This window comes from Alligator sinensis, unplaced genomic scaffold (assembly GCF_000455745.1).
Source record: "Alligator sinensis unplaced genomic scaffold, ASM45574v1 scaffold19_1, whole genome shotgun sequence".
In the NCBI taxonomy this organism is placed as follows: domain Eukaryota; kingdom Metazoa; phylum Chordata; order Crocodylia; family Alligatoridae; genus Alligator; species Alligator sinensis.
In genome coordinates, this window is record NW_005841916.1 from 1319435 (window position 1) to 1341516 (window position 22082).

A 22082-nucleotide genomic window follows, 5' to 3' on the forward strand; every position below is an offset into this window, starting at 1 on the left:
ACCTACAACTTTGTAGACATGCAGAGGATGGCTACAGTCAGCTCTTTAACACAGAACAGGTGCATCCCAGACTCCTAGCAAACTGGCCGTGCAACCCAGGGCTGGGCTTCCTTCACCCAGTACACATCTTGACACTACCAAGCAGAAGTTCATGCCAAAGGATCTTCCAAAGTACTGAATGTGCAAAACGGAAGTGATGTAAACATGGTGGTTGGCAAGAACCCCCGCAACATGCATCAGTCCCCCTCCTCCCTAGTCACTCTTTGAAGTCTATGTTTCTCCAGACCGCAGTCTAAGAATTTGTGCAGTGTTGGCAACAGCTGTGACTGGTGACCTTCCAACCCCACAAGCCATATGCTCTAACCCAGGGGTTGGCAACCTACAGCCTTCAGGCCAAATCCAATCCATGAAGCCATTGATTTGGCTTGCAAACGTGGGGCTTTTGGTGGTGGTGGGCTTCAGCAGTGGTCTCCCTGCAGCAGCATGGGTTGAGAAAAGTGGCGGCTACAGGAGCTGTCCCTGTGCTGTTGCGTCGAGGGGAAAAGAAACAGTGGCGGTGGCAGGGTCTGCCTGGAACTGGAGTGTGCCATCCATCCCACTTCCTGAAAAGGATGCCAACTGCTGCTCTAACCCACGCCTATGTAACTAAAAAGGCACCATCTAGCAGAGTAGCTGGTGATGGGCTCTCTCTGCTGTAGGGTAACAGACTTCGTCCTGCCCAGGCCCAGCCTCCTGGAATGAGAGGACTGCAAGCTGTACACACCTATGGCATCTTTTCCAGCCCTGCTGGCCCCCTCCTCCACTCCCAAATCCCTGAATGTTCTTCCCTGCTGCAGGCAGCTAACCCACATAGGGTGCACGCCACACCTAGCAATCTGTTTGGGCATGGCAAGTTTCCTCTGAGAAAGCAGCACCCATAATACTCCTCTGGAGCAAGGCATAGTTAGGGAAAATGGCCAAACCTTCAACATCTCTCAGAAATAAAAAGCCTCTGTGGCCCATAGAGGTGTAGTAGAGAGAGATGCGTCTCCCATGTAATTCAGTCCAGCCTTATTTCTTCCATTTCCCAACTCTGCCAATGCTACCCTCTGCCATGGAAACCACCAGCAGAGTAGATTTCTCCCTCCCTGGCACCCACCTCATTAAACTCATTACTCGCATCTCTTATGCAGAGTGCAAGGGAACAGAGACCATACTTCCCACACCTGCCGGGATATAGACAGAGTAAAATCAAACTGCATGAAAAAGTTCTGCCATCTGCAGAGCTTTTCCCCCCAGTACATGAACTCACTCAGCTCTCACTCAGTTTGCCACTAGTTGCTGCTCCAGCTGCATGACAATGTCTCAAACAGACTCCCTCTTTGCTCCTGCAGAACCCCTCCTCCCCATTGTCACAACCCAAAGTTGTGAGTTTTTGTTGTGTGCGCGCTTCGGCACTGCTAAATTATGTTCCCGTTAAATTGCAGCTTCTTTGCATGGTGGAGTTCTCTGCTGCAGAGGAGAACTCCGGTGCAACGGAGAATTTGTAGCTTTCTTTGCATGGTGCATTTCTTTTGCACCTAGGAAATGCACAGTGCAAAGGAGTCCCCACCATTTGTATTTTAATTCGAGCCCCATTATTGGCTTGTGTTAAATTATGCACACGTGGCGGCTAGCAATTGGCTTGCTAGCCGTATAAAGAGCTTGGGTGGGTTTCGCCCCAGTTGGAGAGAAAGCAACTGGAGTCAGAGAGGGAGAGCGTGAAGATCTCTAAGCGCTGTGGATCCTTACGAACCCAACGCATTTCTTAAGAAGGCAACAGAGGTCTAAACAGCCTCTGGCCTCTCCCCGTCGCCGAGCGCAATCCTAGACGTATCCCTATCCTATATACTCAAGATCCGAACCCACGGAGCTTTAACAACTCCGGGGCCCAAGAACCGAATTTGTCGTAGTCCTCCAACAAGGATTTAAGCGGAGCTGAACCTGGAAACTGTCCAGCCTACACCGCGACCATCTTGGGTGTAAGTAAATAATCTTTGAATCAACCACTACGCGTCTGTGACTAATTCTAGCCCGTGCGTGCCTTGCCGCCGCACGGTCTCCTCTGACCCCGCGTGCCCGGGCTGCTGGCCACAGCCCGCGTGCGCAAAGACGGGTCCGCATATCGCTCCCAGCTCGCACATGGCGACATTGACGGGATCGGGAGGCGGCCTGCACACCCATGCTGAAGGAGGCTCAGGCTAAATAACCAAAAACTGCTGGTTAAGATGAACATACAAACTTCAGTCATGGGCTAGCCAAACCTAGCCTGAACCCGACTACCTTACCTAGGCAAATCAAAAGCCTGAGAGATGGAAAAACATCCTCAATTTCTTCTCCATTAAGACCTGCCCTGCTAGAGCTGCCAGTCCCTGCTGTCTGCCTCAGCAAGGGAGACTCAACTTTTAGCAGTCCTCAACTCATTCAATACACCACCCAACCTCTCCATGGCCATTTCTTTCCCCTTTTGTTCTCTCTCTGCCCAGTCCAGCACATGGATAGCATCAGTCATTCCAGGTGTGAAGGAAGCAGGCCCTGGATCTACCATCTCACTGCACAGGCAGGAGAATGAATTACCTATATGCAGAAATGCCCAGGTCAGAGGCTAAATGTGTACTGTCCCAACCTAAATAGAGGAGACATCCCATACCAGCATTCAAGAGCAGGGTGCAGGCAGCCACCCAGCAGCCAACAGTCAGAAGGGGGACAACTAGGTGAATGGAGAAGGGAAGCTTGCCCTCCCAGCTTAAGGGGCAAAGCTTTTGCTGTGAGGTGAGGGAGGAGCAACAGGACCCAGTTGGGGGGACAAATGCTTGATAGAGATGGAAGGAATGGTTTGGTTCAAATCTCTCCCGTGGGGAGAAGTTCGGGTCAGCTGGAGTTCTTGGGAGAAATGATCTGTGGTGAGAGGGGGTGAGAGGTATGTTTCTTCCATGCACCACCAGGACCTGCTCTGGCAGCATCCTCCCAGGGTGCTGCATGTTACCTGGCTGCTTGATTGTGACTTCGGTTCGCCCAGACACCTCCTCAGCCAGCTTGTACCAGGCATGGTTAGGACTGAGCAGCTGCTCCTCCACGTGGCAGTAGTAGCTGCCGCTGTCGCTGACCTCGGCCCGCTGGACGGTAAGGCTGAAAAGCCCGCCAGAGGAAGACCGCTCAAATTGCAGCCTCCCCCTCAGGCCCTCCTCTTCAGCGTAGGTGCCGTACTCAAAGGCAGAGCTGTGAGTGGTCTTCAAGATGAGCTTGCCATCGGCATCAGAGGGCTTGTGGACATACCACAGCACAGCAAAGTGAGAGTCCGGGCTGGTCTGGGATTTCACGGAGCAGTTCAGAGGGATGGGCCTGTTCTCCACCAGGGTGATGCTCCGCTTTGATTTGCTGACCTGCAGCTTGGTCACTAGATCGACAGGCAGGGGAGAGGAAGAGAAGGAGGCAGATTATTAGTACAGTGAAAGAAATCCAGGGTTTACGAGACGACGGAAACAACCCTCCCGCCCATGCACTGTCATACTCACTCTGCCTCAGATCACATCATACAAAACTAAACAAAACCCTTGATCCACAGGAAATTCAAGTCCCCTCTTCCTCCCCAGTGTATCCTTGAGTCCTCCCTTGAGGTCTGGCTTCTCACAGAAAACTCAGGTCTCATTAAAGGGCCCCACCTTAATCCATCCAGATGCGAAGCATCCGGCTGAGCAGGGCAGTTGCACCAAACACTGGCTCTCCAGTGCTCATTTAGCAGCATCACGTCTGCTAAATGACTTTTTCCACCATTAAACTATGCTTGTTCTAGCCTAAGCTCCTGTGCTGCTGACCCTACCCCACTGCAGCCATCTCAGGGAGATCCGACATCCTGGACAGGGAAGAGCCACACACATAGGGACATTAAACGTGTGCCATTTGAGAAACAGATGCTGAGATGGAACGGAGCTGGCAGGCACATGTGCTAGTTAGAAGATGGCAGGGCTGCCTGTTGGCAATTCTAGCCCCAGTCCTGTCACAGACTTGCTACATTAGACTGGGCAAGCCAAAGAAACCTCATCTACTCTCAGCTTCCCACCATTGCTTCTAACAGTTAAGCTCCCCGGCAGGAGGTGAGATGGAAGCAGTGGTACATGGAAAACACAGCAGCCACTGTGTTTAGGGCTGCCCTGAGCAGGTTTAAAACTCTGATGTCCTCTTTGTGCAAGGCCGGTAATCAGATCTACCTCAGATTTCTGCACTGGGGGCCCAACTAGATCTCAGGGTACATACACTGAACAAGGTCAAGCTCATAAGTACTCAGGCTGGAGCTCTCTGGTCATGGTACAAGTTGGTACTTTAAGTTGGTGGCACCTCCTTCACTGCCCGGTCAGCATTGAGCCAGTAAACTCCACAGCTGGATGCATCATCTCTCAGATCGATGATCCTGATCCTTTATAACAGGTAATCCTAATGCTGGAGAAAAGCTTTATCGAGTTCTCAACAGTCAGGAGAGTTGTAGTGCTGGACACTGATATTACAGACCAGATCCAGTTCAGGTAATTACAATCACTACCTAAGCTTTACTTGCAGTTTCTATTGCCTTCGTCATCTCCTGGACAGCTGTAGAGAGCTGTTGTGGAATGTAACAACACCATCGTGTCTCAACCGCCAGAAGAGGGGGGATTTCAGGACTGCATGGCAGGATGGCAGCATGCACACAGCTTATAGAGTTAGTATACACATGCTGATAAGAGCCGGCAACTCTATTTATGACATTTATAAAGCACTTCGGGGATGGGAGATACTAGAGAAATACAGGAAGGGATTTGCTGGGTTCCATCCCTGTCCAGGCAGCTATGCAGTTTTATACACCTGACAATTTGTCCCACAAGCTCTATTCACCAGAATACGATGGTGCTGCTTCTCTATTGCTGAAGAGAGAGGAGTACCTTATTTTGCCTTACAATTTACTTCAAAAGTTCATTGCATTCTCCACTCCCCAATGCCTGCCAGCCAAGCAGAGTGTGTCTCTGATGTGTGGAGGAGGCCAAGGAGAGAAGAGGCCCAGATCAATGGCATCAAATGCAAGAAAGAGGCTCCCTTGACAGTGACGCTTTTCTGCTCTAATCTAGCATCTGAGGATATGCATCTTGGTAACACATTAAAAGTTCCCCTGAAGCCTGTATTGCCTTTGGCTTTAATCAGTATGCTAATAAAGGCTAGATACCAGGGTATGCATGCTGAGAGGGGGCGTGGAGGGCAGGGGAGAAACTCCTGGCTTTGCTCTTTGGGGACCTGAACTTAACAGGAAGCTTTAGGCTCACACTGTTGTGTTCTTCCTAACCCCCTTGCACCTCCCCTGCCCCTTGCCCATTTTGGGGCAATAGCCTGAGACACCAAACAGGTTGCACTCAAACCCACTACACTGCTTTGATTCATTTCAGGGGAAAAATGGTTATTCTGAGCCTTCTCCAGTCCTCCAACTCCCTGGGATAAAAAAAAAACAATAAAAAGGGAAGGCAATACTCAGTAGCTCTATTTCTCCCCCAGTGCCCCCCTTCCCAAACAGTTTATTTTTAATTGGTACTGGATTATTTTCTGCAACTGTTGCTAAGGAAACCTCAGTTGCTATAGTGACTGTATATGCTAAGTTAGTAGCCTATATCTATTAAAATGCACCATATACCCATGCTGTGTGCACAGTGGGGTTATACTCTTGTCTATATGCAGACATACTCTGAGCATATATTCTGTAGCTATATCTAGCAACATGGAAAGGAGGAGAGAGAGGTTTAAGAATCCCTCCCAATTTTCTTCCCATATTACAGCATTTCAAGGAGATGAGAACAATTGGGTAGACAGACACGGGATGTTTTAAAACCCGGTACTTCTGGGTAACAGACGTGGGTCCTGCATATGCAGTGCCTGCAGGACTTATTCCACTCCTGGACCATAGGCAGGTATGCACATGGGTACCCTGACACTACCAAGCATTGGGAAACACCACAATGATTGTACCTGCTGCTCCACAACCATGTCCCTTTTCTAGGGCCTGGCCTATTCTGGCAAAAGTCTGACCCTTATATTGTCAGAGGCCCAAGAGCTTAACTTCACCCTTGGCAGCAAGAGCATAGGCAAGGCTTAGAAGTTTGTATCACCACATCATCTCATTGTCCCACAAGCCCATCTGATCCTTGCAGCCTCTACAGTTTCCAAAGCTGCTCAGAGTTTGATCACCTGGCACGCGTTCGGAAATTACAAGGACTCGTCTTTGATGGAGTATGTGCAGCCTGCAACAATGTCTCACACACCAAGCCTCCTTTAGGTTAGGAAACACCTGGGTTCAAAGACATACTTGTTATCTAATCTCACATGACCTGTTTTCCTAGTTTAGGCATGCCCTTGGAAAGCACCAACTCTGCTTTTGTCCCAGAAACCTAGAAGCTGTACACACCATAGGCTGAGCGCTTCCCTCCACATGTTTCTGGTATCAGACAACAGCAACAGCTCAGTTCAATCTCTGGTGCAGGATATGACATCTCCCCACTATGCTCTCTGGTATGCATAAACAGAAAGCACTACGGGGTGTTACTGAAGGATTGCACCTGCCACAGGTGCGCAGAAGGCAAGATCCACAGGGTGCCTTTTGTACCCAAAATACTTTTCTAATGGCCGCAGCTCTGCAACAGCTGACAGAGTAGATTGGAAGATGATGGTCCAGAGCACTGTGGAGTTCTGGCTCTTTCAGATGTGGAGGTAAGGGAGAGGCTATTTCAATACAGAATGGGCTTTTGTTGTTTCCATTGAAGCTTTACAGTTCATCTTTCCCCATTTCTGTGTGTCACTGAAGTTGCATGGGCTCCAGCTTGTGCTCCAGCTGGTGTAGTAGGTGAGCTGTGGGTGCAAGCTGTGGGTACATTTCACATGCTAACCCCTGAAATCTTCAAATACTGGCCCCCTCCTGCCTTCAGAGGGTGATGTGCCTGAATAGGAAGCCAACAGAGAGTTTGGATCTCAAATTCAAAGGTGAGGCAGTCTCCCTGGGGCTATGCTGCATCGTACTGTGAAACCGCACCAGTTACGAGTGTGCTAGGAAGAGACAACCACATGGCACTCTCTGATAAGCTGTCAAGAGACCAAAGCTCTTGTAATAGGCCCCAGAACATCTGCTTGAAAACAAGTGTAGGGATGTGCGTGTCATTGTATGCATTATCTGCAAACACCAAATAATCTCCGCAATGTTTCCTAATTCCCTGGAGGGCATGAGGAAAGAGGACAGATGCCCTCACACACTAATCCTGGTTGCATATATGACTCCAGGGCACCAGTTACACTGGCAAGGAAACCATTTTACATGTATCATGGTAAATCCAATTCTGCTAGCATAACCACCATTGGCTGGCACAACAACGCAAAGCATGTGATGTGCGAATTAAGTGCAGTTGTGTTTGATCAGATATGCTCCCATTCGGTTCTGGTGTGGAGTTAACGTAAGGGCTAACAGCATAAAGAAACACTATAGGACCACGCAGCAGTAACCCTATCCAACTCAGCTTGCAAGAGGAGCTGGGGAAGGTTAAATAGATGGAATTTGGCCAGGACACTAGGCCAAACGTGCCTACTCTTGTCACAACTATGCCAGAGGGACTTGTATAAACACAAAGGGGCAGCATTTGGCTGAGGGGTTTGTTCAAGAGACTGATGCACCCAGCATCCTTTCACTGATTCCATCTGAGGCCATTGCTTCAGTGGCAACTCACCAGGAAGCCACCTTGCCCTGAGACACCTGCCTAACTCTTCTCAGTGTGACAGGACTAGCTCTGAGTCTGCTTAGCTTGGTTAACTAGACAGATCAGAGCACTAGGTAGTGTAACTGCAGATGTACCATAAGCTCGCACCACAGAACAGGGGGGGGGGGGGAAATCACTCCTTTACTTGAAGCCACTACATAATTGATACAGGCACAACTATACCAGGGTAAGTAAGTTTCTGGAGGCAGGGAGTCTAGTGATTACAGAGAGAGGTGATTCAATTCACAACTTTTCTACTAATTTTGCATTAAGTTAACCACTTAACTCCCATTCCTCAAACCAGGGGTACAGCACACCTGCCTGGGTAAAGCACTTTAAGACCCACAGATAAATGTGTCTCAAAGGAGGTCACAAACCAGGGAAGTCTTTATTAACCTGCTTACATCCTTTTCCTTGAAGCTTTTGTTGTAGGCTAAGAAAACTTAATGGCAGATTCCCGATCAGGGCATGCTGCATGTATGAAGGAGGCTGCTTTTCTTCCAAAAGTTTAGGGACCACGATAATTAGTGGTGCTGAAGACACCCACAAAGAGGCATCCTCGTTTAAAGAAACTGGAGGGGAATTCAGCTAAGAAATGCAAACATATGCATGGTCCTGGAGTGGGGATGAAGGGTGCGTTGGTAAAAGAAATGTGTTGTAGTACCAAGGCCAGCCCAGGGAGTCCCACAGGAAGTCTCTCACCCACGTGGGGAGGGGAAGGAAAGAAGTCAAGGGCTGCCTTGTCCCACTTTGAAGCTTCTCACCCTCTCGGGAGTGCTCCTTCAAACAGTCTCTCCTGGAGAGAACTTATGAAATATTACACGGTTTCCCCAGCGATTGCCCTAGTTTCTAAAGCCTCTGACAGAATTTAGCTGTTTTGATGTGAGAGAGAAAAGGGGAAGAGAAGAGGAGGAAAAACAAAACAAAAAACAAAGGGAAATTGTGCTGTACATGCTCATACAAGGTTGGGCCACCAATAGAAATGCAATTGCACAAACTCACGTTTCTAATGCCCCAGGGGCTCATGATTAAATTATTACAAATAGGATTGTTTGTGGAGCTAGGTCTCTCCTGGGAGTGCTAGCTAGCCCATCACAAAGGGTGACAGTCAGACATATGGCCTGTCGGGCCCCAAAGCTGATGAAGAGGGCTGGGGAAGCACATGGGCTGTGAACTGCCTCCCAGAGACCCCAGGGAGAAGGAATGGGCTTGGAGATGCACTGCTCCCAAGGAAAGACTGAGATTCAAGGCAGGTGAGACAGTAGTCACACTAAGGGGGCTCCCAGATCTGCGGGGGCTCAAGGAGTCCTTGTGCCCAAGGCTTGGAAGAACTCTCATTGCCTCCTTTGCTGATGCTGCAGACAGTGCCATAGTCACACTTTCCTAATTGAGTCGTCCTCCTCCCTCCAGTGAACTAGTCAATTCAGGGGGCATTTTGGGACTCAAGAGTCCTGGTTCTATTCTCTGTCCTGCTACAAACTTGGACAGGTCACTCATTGTCTCCCATTTTGGGAAGGAGGATTCCTCTACCTGACAAGCAGAGATGCCTAAAAGTCCAGGAGGTCAGATCCTGTAGCAATGGGAGCCACATATGGAACAGATAGTTCTTGCCTCAGAACAGGCAGCAGACAGGCAGATGGACTGATTAGTTGATAGGATGGAAATCCACTGGGATAGCTGACAGGGCAATACAAATGAGCAGGGATCAGAAAAGGGTAAATGATGGGTCTGGCAGCAGAAGGGGATGGGCAGGTTGAGGCACTTTGTGGAAGAGGGTGGGGACAGGAAGCAGTTCTGTTGGAAGGAGGAGGGAGCGAGGAAGAGCTGAGAGTTCAGAAGGAGCTTCTTCAAGGGTTGAGCATCAAATAAAAATCACAATGAAGCGAAGGCAGAGATTTCAATACCAGGGCAAGCTCCCTCGAGATCCTGGGAACATGGCATCTCAGCTCCTGCTCCTGTTATTCTCTTTTAATAGAACACAATTCCTGCAGAAACTGGATTAGCACTGCTACAAATTGCATTAGCCAACATGGGAGGATGGCTTGTGCAATGAAAGCATGAGCACGGGAAATAGCATTAGGCTCTGCCTGCTATTATTACTGCCATTATTAACTTGTCACTTTGCTGTAGTGTTCCTATAACAATGAATTATTGCCTGCAAACAGGCCAACATGATTGAATTACTGGGGAGAGCAGCTCCTTGGAAAAGTAAGGTGGCATTAACTCTTTCAGGGAATCACTCCATTGCTACCTCTCCTGTAGGAAACCGAACCCCTGTAGAAAGTAGCTTGACCAACAATTCTGGCTTTCAGCAATGCTGGTTTCAGAACCATTCTCTTAGCAGCATTCTCCCCTGTGGAGGTGGTGAGTTTAGCACCCACCACCCTGTGCTGCACAGGAGATGCATCCCTCCCTACTGACAGAATCAGCATTGGTATTCCATAGGCAGGCCATCTTCACCTACCCCCACTGATGCTGCATTTGTGGGTTTCATGCTGTCCCTCTCAATGGCCCTGGGTTGGTAGGAGCAACTGGAGTTGACCATCTCCCCTGCAGCTCAGTTATTCAATTAAGCTTTAATATTTCCTCTAACCGGGATGCTCATAAGTCTTATCCCCCACAACGGACCAGTGCTCCCACGTATGCAGCACATATAATACTCGCAATCGCAAAGGCAGAATGGCTGGAATGCTCCCAGACCTGTCGGAAACAATCCTAGGATGGACAAATGTACTCCACTCACTTGAGAGAAAGAGAGAGACACTCAAGACCAACTGACATGCCTAAAACAGTTTGCCCCCACCAGATGATACACTCTGGAAACCTTACTGCCTGCCCAATGTAGCCATACAAGTAAGATACTTAAATACATATGTACATACCAGGCTTACCACAAGATCAGATCCCCAGCTACCCACACCTCTGCTTTGCACCATTAAATACAGACATAAGCACTGTTAGTCTCTCAGAAATGAACTGTTTTCCATTATACAAAACATTATGCTACCATTTGGGAAATTTTAGTTAAAAGTCCTCTCTCTCGGGTCTTTGCTGCAGAACTGTCGAAAAGTGAAATAACTCTCTCTCTCTGCCCTTCCCAAAGCCCATCATAACCCTGAAAAATCCAGCAGAACCAGTAAAGTCCAGAGCAAAAATCCTTGCACTATCTGTGAAGGCCTCTTTCAGTTCCAGAGGCCTTGAAAAGCACTCACAATATTGGGGACAGGCATATTACTGATATTCCAAGACCCATCCCCTGTGTCCCACACCTCAGATCTACTTCTTGGTTCCATGATGGCTTGGGCCATCTCTCCACGAGAGTGTGCTGGAGTTTCTTCCAGAGCCCACTCATAGCTTGTCCAGAAGGATGCCCTCAAGAGTGATGGAAGGACTTCCTCTTCACCTATTGGGTGAGAGGGCTGCCTTTACAGCTGTGACTGAAAGTAAGTTGCAGTCGAAAAGACGGAAACAGCCTTCACTTTTGGCTAGCCTGCTATCCTCCCCAACCCACCAGGGATCCTGCAGAACTGCTGCCCAGCCCTATGTTCAAGATAGATCCCAAAGCTACACAGTGGATTATAGTTTATGCGTGTGATACACATGTGCACACACATATACACACAAGCATGCACAGTGGATAACTGACTACCAGCTTTCCATTTACACAGGATGTGGACATCTATTCCGTGGGGAAACAGACTGACATCCTCCACACACTTCACAGAGATCACTAAACAGCTATCGGACAGTAAACAACTTTTATTGTTTGCCTTGACGAGGTCTGAAAAAGGTGAGCTAGAAAGGGTTTTTTCACCTTTATAAAACCAAGACAACATGTGCCTGGCAGTATAGAGGAGGCCAAGGGTCAAGTGCAAAGAGTGGCAAGAATGCAGTGATCACGGCACTGGATGAGCTGCTACACATTCTCTGATCAGTGAATGCCTCAGTCAATCCTGTCTGGAAAAACAGAAGGTTCCTAGAAAAGCAGAAGCTGAACTTTTCTGGAGGGAAGCAGTCGCCAAACATTAAAAGTTGAGGACAAAATAGTTTGAGAAATTGACACAAAGTTAAAAAAAAACAAACCAAAAAACCTCCAAAAAAAACAAAGCTAAAAACAGAAGCCTTCGCGTCATGTCAAAACCTGAAATAACTCTAACATAAAGGCCATGGGAAAAGATTGCCAGCACAAGCTGTATCCGCCGTCAGAAAATAATATACGGCTCACTGATCACTTGTAAATTAAAATATGGAGATGGAAAAGCTGGAAGAGAGACTCTGCATCAAGCAGCAGACAGAGAATTAAAATAAGATAAAAAAATTGCACACTGAGCTAGTTAATCAATGGCTCATTAAAAAGACTTCAAATACAGTGCTGGCACAACTGAAAAAATAATTCAAATCTATGGAAAGGGCAAGTTAAAAACATGTGCACATGTGGCACTCCCCACTCCCTCTCAAAGCATCAAGACAAGCAAGCATTAGGTGCAAGACACGGAAGGGGATAGCACTGATCTACTCAGCACTGGTCAGGCTTCATCTGGAGTACTGTGTGCAGGTCTAGGCTCCACATTTTAAAAAGGACATGGAGACGTTAGGGAGGGTCCAGAGGCAGGAAGTTAGAGAGGGTCCAGAGGGTCCATTTAATGCCATGGAAAGGAAAGTCATATGAGGAACTAGGCTGAAGGAGCTAGGCATGTTCACCTTGGAGAAAAGGTGCTTAAGAAGGGACATGATAGCAGCCTTCAAATACTTAAAGGGCTGCCAATAAAGAAGAGGGAAAGCACCTTTTCTCTCTTGCTGCAGAGAAGATGACACAGACCAATGGCTTGAAGTCGCAGCAAAGTTTAGGTTGGATATCCAGAAAAACGTCTTCACTGTTAGAAAAGGGAGGCAGTAGAATCAACTGTCTAGGGAAGGTGTTCAAGAAGGGGTTGGACAGCCACTGGTCAATGATGGTCTAGGCATAGCTATGCCTATGTTCTACCATGGGCATTTCCCATACTCCTGGGTTTTGCTGGTTGCCCTTGCATCTGCCTCTTGTTTTTAAGTCTTTCTGGAGGCACTGGGTATTGGCTACAGCCCCGGCTGGGAACTTTGCCTGGGGTTTACCAACGCTCCTGCTAGGAGGTTCCTGGCTAGACGGTCTTGCCACAATGCTCAGGGGCAGACTGATCGCCATATTTGGGGTCAGGAAAGAATTTTACCCCATAGTCAGATGGGTACAGATTATGGGCATTTTTGCCTTCCTCTGCAGCAGGGGGCATGGCCTTCTACCTGGGACCTCCTGAGCACATATTGATAACATTTTATAGAAGCACAACATTGGTTGTTGTGGTTCCCCTGCTTTACTTGTGGCAGGTTAAGGTGTCAGGTCTATGTTGTGACAGGTTTGACACTATTCTTATGCAGAGTTTAGATTATGGGTTGTTTGGTATGGTTTGGATAAAGATGATCCTGCCTCAGGCAGGGGGTTGGATTAAATGACCTCTGGAGGTCCCTTCCAGCCCCACTTCTCTGACTCTGAGACCTGCCCCCCCCAACAAACCAACTCCCTGATTTCATTTGAGAGAGTCTCCCTTGATACCCACAATCCTAACGGGAATCCAAAAGGGTGCCCCATCACCTGAGTGTACATGTACACTCGCAAGCACTTTCATGTGCACGTACATTCAGGTGACTCATACTTTCCCTCTTCTTTATTGGCAGCCCTTTAATTACCTGAAGAGTGGTTCTGAAGAAGATGGAGCTAGGCTAGATTGTTCCCAGTGGTGACAGATGACAGAACAAGGAGTGATGGTCTCAAGTTGCAGCAAGGGAGGTTTAAGTTGGATATTAGGAAGAATTTTCTCATTAGGAGGGTGGTGAAGCACTGGAACAGGTTCCCTTGAGAGGTGGTGGACTCTCCATCCTTGGAGGTTTTTAAGACCTGGCTAGACAAAGCTTTGACTGGGATGATCTAGTTGGGGCTGGTCCTGCTTTGAGCAGGGGGTTGGACTAGATGCCCTCCTGGGGTCCCTTCCAGCCCTAGTTTTCTATGAGACTGTGATTCTAAGTCGTGTAACTGGCTGCTTGCTATAACTGTGCTTTGATTTGCAAACGCATGCAATTCCAGCAGATGCCTTTTAATGTGGCTTCACCTGGCTGAGTTGGATTGACAGTAAAAGCTGTTACTGTAGTGAGAAAACACCTTAGCATTACACAAATAACTGAGGAGTTTTGGGTACCTAGGCAGATCCTCACTTCAGCCCTGATGAGACTGCAAGGTCTCCTGTGCTTCCATCCAAGTTCCCCGCATTTTATTATCTCAGCAGCTCATTTATGGAGGCATCTCCAGCATGTAACATATACCTACAGGCATGCACCTCCCCACGATAGGTTTCTCAGAAAGGAACCTATGGAAACCCAGGAAATACCATGCAAGGGTCCTCTGAATTAGCCATCTTGCTGTACTGAATAAAATGGAGGATGAGAATAAAAAAAAAAAAAAGAGAGAGGTGTCTAAAATTAAGCTTCTAAATTCATATTTACACCAACAGGTATGGAAACCTGAGTTGACGTACCTATTTTTATACAACCTGGACTCAGTGCCACCTGAGGCACTGCCCACATGCAAGCCCAGGAGAGACCACCAAACCAAATCAGTTCAGTCAATACTCCGGGAAGCTATACACTGGTGATTTACAGCGTCCCATGTGGGGTTATTGTTCTGTCTGGATGCTCGACGCTGACCTCCAGGAGAGGGTAAATACACACAGCTTGCCTGTGCAGAAGAAGAGCAGCTATGGTGATGGTTCCTATCTGTGGGGAACATTCCAGGTGAGACAGTAAATAGAAAAGAAGATGCAGGTCTACAGTGCAGACACCGGGGAGCAGATGTGAAGGGAGAGAGCTCTTCCCAATAACAACATTATGGGTAGGGGGCAAGTCAGCTGTGTAACTTCAGGTTTACAAAGACAGCCTGAGACTCAGGGCTAATGAGTATATTTCCCACTGCCACTACCTTCATGGGGGGCATTTTAACATATCACAACCTCACTACCTCTTTGCCTGTCTTAAAAACAGGGGTGAGCTTTACCTTATACCAGGTGATGAGTGTCAAGGATTAATGTTTGTGGGGAAAAAAACAAACCAAATAAAAACAAAAACCCTTTGAGGATGGACAGTGTCAAATATCATTACGTGTGTAACCTTCTAAAAGCCATGGGAATAAATGGGGGAGCAAGAAGGAGGATGAAGGGCATGGAAGGAAGAAATGCAAGATGAACTTAGACAAATTCAACATGCAAAGCCTGTGAGAAGTGGGGCTAACTGAGGAAAGGATTCTGGCTCTCTAAGTACAACCTGCAAGGAAGAGGGGAAGAAAGTACTCATTAGATAGCAGTGAGAGGCAACAGAGAAATAGTCTAAATGAATGACAACCCCCTGCTCTGTTGTTTAAATAGCAGCAAGGAAAGTCAACACGAGCGGGGAAGAGAGCAGCACTGAATCAAGAGGTAGAATCCAACCCTGCAGAAATCCTTAATTGATGTCCAAATAAGCACCAGATGAACTAGACTTCCTGCCATAAGCCAAGTAGGGCATGGAGCACTGTCACACAGCATGGGGTTCCTCCACCCCCAAAAACTTGCTTCCCTGCACAAAAATATCCTGGACCCTTCCCAATACATTAGAAGCTTTCAAGTCAAATTTTGTCTGTGTGCATATTTCCCAGGTCCCTTCTCTAGTCAGTGGCAGCCCTGCAAATTGTCACTACTAATCAGAATACTATCATACCTCACTCTTGCACAACATTTTCCCTGGCATATCTGCACGAGGCAAATACTGTTACGCCCATTTTGCAGAGAGGGAAAAGGAGGCACTGAAAATCATGTGGCCAATGGCAGAGTTAGATATAGAAACCCTGTCTCCTATGCACCAGCTTCTTGGCCACCCCACCTTTACTTCTGCATCTGCTGGCAGAACTTGTTCCCTTACCTGTAAGTGCAAAGTGAAGTCTCTTGTCACATACCCCACAGGATGCATCTGCAGGAGGCGAGAAGAGGTTCCAGAGGTGCAGCTGAGAAAATGACTGTATTGGGGTGTGGGGTAGCAGGTTAGGATACAGCAAAACAGGACTGGGTGGCTCAGGGTAGGGAAAGGCCATTAGGAGCCTCAGCCCAGAGAGAAGAGCTAAATCTGAGAGCAAGCCAGGAAAAGAAAGCAGCTCCAGATGGCATGAGCAGCCTGGGAGCAGAAGTCCACCAGGGAACACAGGCTGGGAGGGCTGTGCTTGCAGTAGGAGATGAGGGACATGGAAGAAAACACAACACCCTCTGCCAAAAATAACACCCTTTTGTTCTGCTTATAAGGGCAGTAAATTTGTTCCCATACCAGTGTCTGTAATAAGGTGCAGTCCTGGGTCACAAAGCACCTGAGCTGCTGTATTTTGGCTTTTAAAAGAGTTGAAGGTCATTGGGAAGCTGCAGCTCTGAGGCTGGGCAGGAGGTTTTATGAGCTCAGTGATTAAGGGAAAGGAGCAAGTCTCTGAGCCTCCAGCAGAGAGAAGGCTGTAGCATTGTTACAGTTGCCATTAATCAGCCTCTTTCCCCAGCCTGAAGTCCTGGCCTCCAGAAGGCAGGGGGAGGTTGCCGCACAGATTGCTTTAACCCCCTCACCACCAAATCTGTGCTCTACTGCACACAAGCCATGTTATATGCAGCTTTTTGGAAGAAAGGGGCTAAAAATGGGGAAGAGATAGCTCTGTGCACAGCAGGATTTAAATAAGAGTCCATGGCAGAAGGAAGATGGCATCCCACCTGGATCTGAGAGGGGCACTATTCATACCACCAGCCTTGCTTCCCCCTTTACCCTTCTGTCAGGCATTGTGGGCAGCAAACAGGCCTGGTTCAAGTGTCTAGGATATTGTTCTGAAAGCTTACCCCAGGCTTGGACCTCCAACTAAGAAAGCCAAGAAAACTAAGTATCCTTCTGGGAGCCTGTGGCAAGTAATATCTCCCTTACACAAGCATAAAGAAAACATTGCTGGAGCAGGAGGATCACAGAGAAGAGGCACAGCACAACTGGGAAAGCCATCATGAATAATCCACAGCATGTGAACATAGCTATGGAGTAAGACTCCCACTGCTTAGGTGCCCTGGCAATTGGCTTAAATACAATATTCCCTCGTGGCTCTGTCTCCCCCCCGTGGAAGCGTACTCCTGCAGTGATCGTGTTGTTCCTTCTTGCACCCCACTCTGCACTTCACTTAGTATTTGTCAGCTGAGGTTTGCGGAGTTGAGAGGACAGGCAGATCTGCCTCCAGCCCTGAAAGGAAGTGGTGCCTAGACTGCTTCTGGGGGGGGATCTGTGCACTGGCTTCGCAGTAATGACTACAGCTTGTTATTAATTCCTGACTGAAGAGGGGGTGCATCTCAACCACTTCTCTTATCACAACCACTGCCCTCTGCCACTTCACCAAGTGGCAAGTCAGCACCATCACTTCTCAAAAGCTGCCTCTCAGCGGCATGAGCTGTCTCTGCCCTGCCTTCTTAGAGAGAAGGGGAAGGGGCCCCAAATGCAGCCCTTGCAACCAGGGATACGCTCCAACCCTTCTCCCTTACTGTTTCTCCCTCTCTTTTTGGCCTTGCCTGAAGGTGCCAGGCTGTAGTGATGGTGAAGGTGACCGTCCCTAGCGCTACGACACTGATAGAGCGCTTCATTCCTACACTGTTCCAGGACTCCATGAGAAAGGAAGCACTGCTCACCAGCAGGAGCTGGATCTCCAAGTAACACTAAGAGGCTGGCTTCCCTCTTCTTTCACGCAGCCCAGAACAGGCTCCCCTCCCCACTGATGGTTTCAGCCTGACAGCTCCTAATAAACCAAACTTTATGAAGCAGCCTCCAGAGAGCTCCTGGTTGCTAATTAATGCTCTAATGAAGAGCCTGGCTGTCTTGTTTGCTCAATGGCTTCCAGGTCAATCAATCTGTCAGGGCCAGGCTCGGGAAAGCAGCAAGGAGCCCGGGACTCCTGGAGTCAGCTGTGTTATCATCATACCCCCAACCCCCTTCACACACGCACACTTCCCTTTCCACTGTTCATTACTGTCAAAACCCAAGAAGGGGGGAAATTTACAGAGGTGATTGCAGCTCTTCCTCCTGTGCCTGCTACAGGATTAGTCACGAAAAAGCAGACAGGAATTTGCAGGAGTTGGGGGTGGACAGGAGGCTGGGAAGGGCAAGAGACAAGAATGACATGGGGTGGGGGGGAAGGAGGGGAAAAATCAATTCATCCATCTGTGGAAGAAGAGGCTGTTGTACCTTTACTAGCAGCTAATGGCCCACACTTATCAAAGCCTCTGTCCCCAGTAAAGCGGTGCGAAGGGCATGTGCAGATGTCAGGAGTAAAGGGAGACCATTAATGATTTTGGATTCTTGTGACCTCTGCATTCAGCTCGCCCCAGCAATAGTGCTCTATCATCACTTTCATTGTGAGGTCAGTCTGTCAACTGCAGATGGATTGATAGCAGCGTGTACTTCTGCTTTTCACCTAAACTAGGGGTCTGTAGCATACAGTCCCCCGCCCCCGTCAACCTTTCTGCTGCCAGGTATATCAGGGTTTTTAAATTATTTTTCTTTTGGCTTCCTCAGAAGCATTGGGGCTTGGCTGCAACGTGCCCCCAGTTTGCACACTCCTGACTAGAGTGTGCAAATGCTCCTGCTGGAACTTAAGCCTGGAGGCTCATGCTAGACGATCTTGCACCTCTGCTCAAGGTCAGACTGTTTGTCACACTTGGGATCAGGAAGGAATTTAACCCATGGTCATATTGATGCAGACGGTGGGGGGTTGTGCTTTCCTCTGTAGCAGGGGGGAAAGGGGGGCCCTTCCCTCTTCCTTGGATCTCTTGAGTGCATTACTTGTGGCAGGGGTGAGTGCAAAATTTTATAAACAGGTAAGACAAGATTTGTATGGGATGGTCTGGATAGGAATGATCCTGCTCCAGGTAGGGGGTTGGACTAGATGACCTCCAGAGGTCTCTTCCAGCTCTACTTTTCTATGATTCTATGAATCCTAAAGCTGTGGGAAAATCTGGATTTTTTTATGAATCTGTACTATGAAACATTTCTTGATGCTCAGGTTCTTAAAAAACACCTCATCCATGAGCTGCAGAAGAAACGTAGGTGCAGTTATGCACCCAGGCCTGTGAAAATGCCAATACTGACATCAAGCTACTGTAAACCTTCATGCCAAGAATCGCATTCAAATGTCCTCATCTGTACAGTCTGCAGCACAGCCACCCCTCATGTGCTCGACTCCCAGAGAAGGTCTGCTGTCCTTGCCTAACACTTGCAAACATATCACATCTGCAAGCTGCTTAGAAATGCGGCACTCCTCAACAGCCCATGACTCAAAAAAAACCATTTGGCAGGAAGAGAAAGTTAACAAGACAATGGGAACAGAAGAAGATCTCCTTGCATCTAGCCAGAGTCTTGCCTCACTTCACCCCACCTCAGACCTACAGCACACGCCTCTAATTTTACCCACTCGTCTCTCCCGCTCCTGCAAGCAGAAAACCAGGTCTGGACAAACTTCACCTTCAGAGCTGTAGGAAGCAGTGCAGGGGAGGGTTTTCCCCATCTCATGCCAACTGACCCAGCATTTCTGACTGAGCCAAGAGATCAGTCCAGCGTGAAATGTTGTCAGATAGTAGGAACATCGTTGGTGTTCAAGAAGAACCTCAGAACCCTACTCTCCTCCACCTGGAGGGATTCAGGTGCAACAGAAGTTCTGGGCATGGGCTCCCTAGGGATGCATCTGATCTGCTGGACAGCATGGCAATGCTGACTGGGGGGGGTCACCCAGCATCACCTTCCCAGCTGCAAGGAGCTAGAGTCATCCCTTGGCTATGAGTGTGAAAAGGAAAAGATGGTGTCCGAGAATGGAGAGAGAGAGAGAGCAAGCAGCTCACAGGCTCTGCCTCTGGGGGAGAGAGCCCTTGTTTCAACGGCAGGCAAGATGCAGTGGCAATAGGACATGTCCAAACAAAGGTAGAGTTGGAAATAAAGTCCATTGCATGCATTCAGGTCTTACTTTAAGTTCTGACAGAGCTCCAGAGCCAACAGTTAAGCCACATGTTGGCTTTGAGGAAGGGGCTGATATGAATTGGGTCTTAGCTCTATTGTTCTTTCCCATCCTCAGTATAATGTACTCAGCAAACAGGAAACAAAAGAAGTCTTTGAGAATTGGGAGTCCTAGCAACATGGTCAGGACACTGGAACTGCCTTATTGGATCTGTACTGGGTCATTCAAGGCCAGGCCCCTGTCTAACAGATCCAGATTGGATTTGAACTAAAAAGTGAAAAGCAACAGATTCTGTTACACAGCTAGGCCCCTTTGATTTCTTTTACTGGAGGCATCGAGTGTCTTAACCTGCCTGTATGACAAAGGGGAAATGCCAGACCATTCATCAACATTGGCAATCCCATTACCACCAGGCAGTGATACTGGTCCACTGCTGTGTCACCTGTACCAGTTCTTGCTGCCCTTAGGTTTCTACAGAGATCACCCAACCAGCTAATGGAATCATAGCACAAGACAGGACTGCTCCAGGCAGCGTTTAAGGAGATTTTCTGTGCATCGTGTCTGAGAGGTTGCCTAGGGCAGGGAAATGAAATGCAAGAGAGCACAAAACTATCATTGGAAGCTCAGAGAGAGTAGAAATAGAGAAGGGACACACCCTCCATCTCCTAAAAGGGCTGCCAAGCCACAAAGGCTCATCATCAGAGGAAAAGCTAAGGCTTGTATAGAGGCAGCTGGCCAAGAAGAGTTCAGGGCTCCTGTAGGTTAAGAGGAAGGGTGGGACACAAGTCACAGACACACCTCTCATACAACTGTTAATGGTGCCTTGTGTTGAGGAAAAGGAGGATGCTCTGGCATGCAAGCCTCCAAATGGCCTTTGAATTGCCCCACCCTTTACTCTGACAGAGGGATTCTCTTCCCGGAAGGCATTAGCTGGGCTTTCTCTTACATCTACAGCTGAATTACAGAGAAGCGTATTATACTAGCATAACTAGTAGGGTGAAAGTGCTAGACTTTAGGAAAGCTGATTTCAATGAACTCAGGAGATTAGTCAAGGACGCACTGCAGAGTAAGAGTTTTGAAGAGATGGGAGCCCAGGAAGGGTGGCTGTGCCTTAAGGAAATGATCCTTCGGGCACAGAGGGAGACGATCCCGATGCGAGGAAAAAGAGGGAAAGGGGCCAGGAGGCTTCCTTGGCTGACCAGAGAAATCCAGGGCAGCCTGCGGACTAAAAGGGGAGCATATAAAAAGTGGAAACGGGGAGAGATTACCAAAGAGGAGTATACCTCCTCTGCTCGCACTTGTAGGGAGGCAGTTAGACAGGCCAAAGCTACTATGGAGCTGAGGATGGCATCCCAAGTAAAGGATAACAAAATATTGTTTTTTGGATACATAGGGAGGAAAAGGAAGGCCCAGGGGGGAATAGGACCCCTACTAAATGGGCAGAAGCAATTGGTGATGGACAGGGGGACAAGGCTGAACTCCTCAATGAGTTCTTTGCCTCAGTGTTCCTAAGTGAGGGGCAGGACAAGTCTCTCACTGGGATTGTAGAGAGGCAGCAGCAAGGCACCAGACTGCCATGCGTAGACCCTGAGATGGTGCAGAGGCACTTGGAGGAACTGGATGCCTTTAAGTCAGCAGGCCCGGATGAGCTCCATCCGAGGGTACTGAAGGCACTGGCTGACGTCATTGCCCAGCCACTGGTGGGAATATTTGAACGCTCATGGCGCATGGGCCAGGTCCCGGAGGACTGGAAAAGGGCCAATGTGGTCCCCATTTTCAAGAAGGAGAGGAAGGAGGATCCAGGCAACTATAGGCCAGTCAGTCTCACCTCCATCCTAGGCAAAGTCTTCGAAAAAATAATTAAGGCTCACATTTGCGAGAGCCTGGCAGGACAAATTATGCTGAGGGGGAACTAGCACGGGTTCGTAGCAGGTAGATCATGCCTGATTAATCTAGTCTCTTTTTATGACCAGGTTACAAAATGCCTGGACGCAGGAGTAGGGGTTGATGTCGTATACTTAGACTTCAGGAAGGCCTTCGATACGGTATCCCGCACCATACTGGTGAACAAGTTAAGAGGCTGTGACTTGGATGATTACACGGTCCGGTGGGTGGCGATTTGGCTAGACGGTCGCACCCAGAGAGTCATAGTGGATAGGTCGGTATCGACCTGGAAGGGTGTGGGCAGTGGGGTCCCGCAGGGCTCAGTCCTTGGACTGATACTCTTCAATATCTTCATCAGCGACTTGGAC

General features: G+C 48.5%; 1 protein-coding gene across 1 annotated transcript in view; it reads right to left on the reverse strand.

The window, feature by feature from the left end:
• The window catches only part of IGSF3 (immunoglobulin superfamily member 3), a 147660-nt gene that overhangs the window by 11570 nt on the left and 114008 nt on the right, over positions 1-22082 (reverse strand). Inside the window, 1 exon segment of the mRNA XM_006018883.2 lies at positions 3005-3415. Coding sequence (XP_006018945.1) covers positions 3005-3415 — 411 coding nt within the window.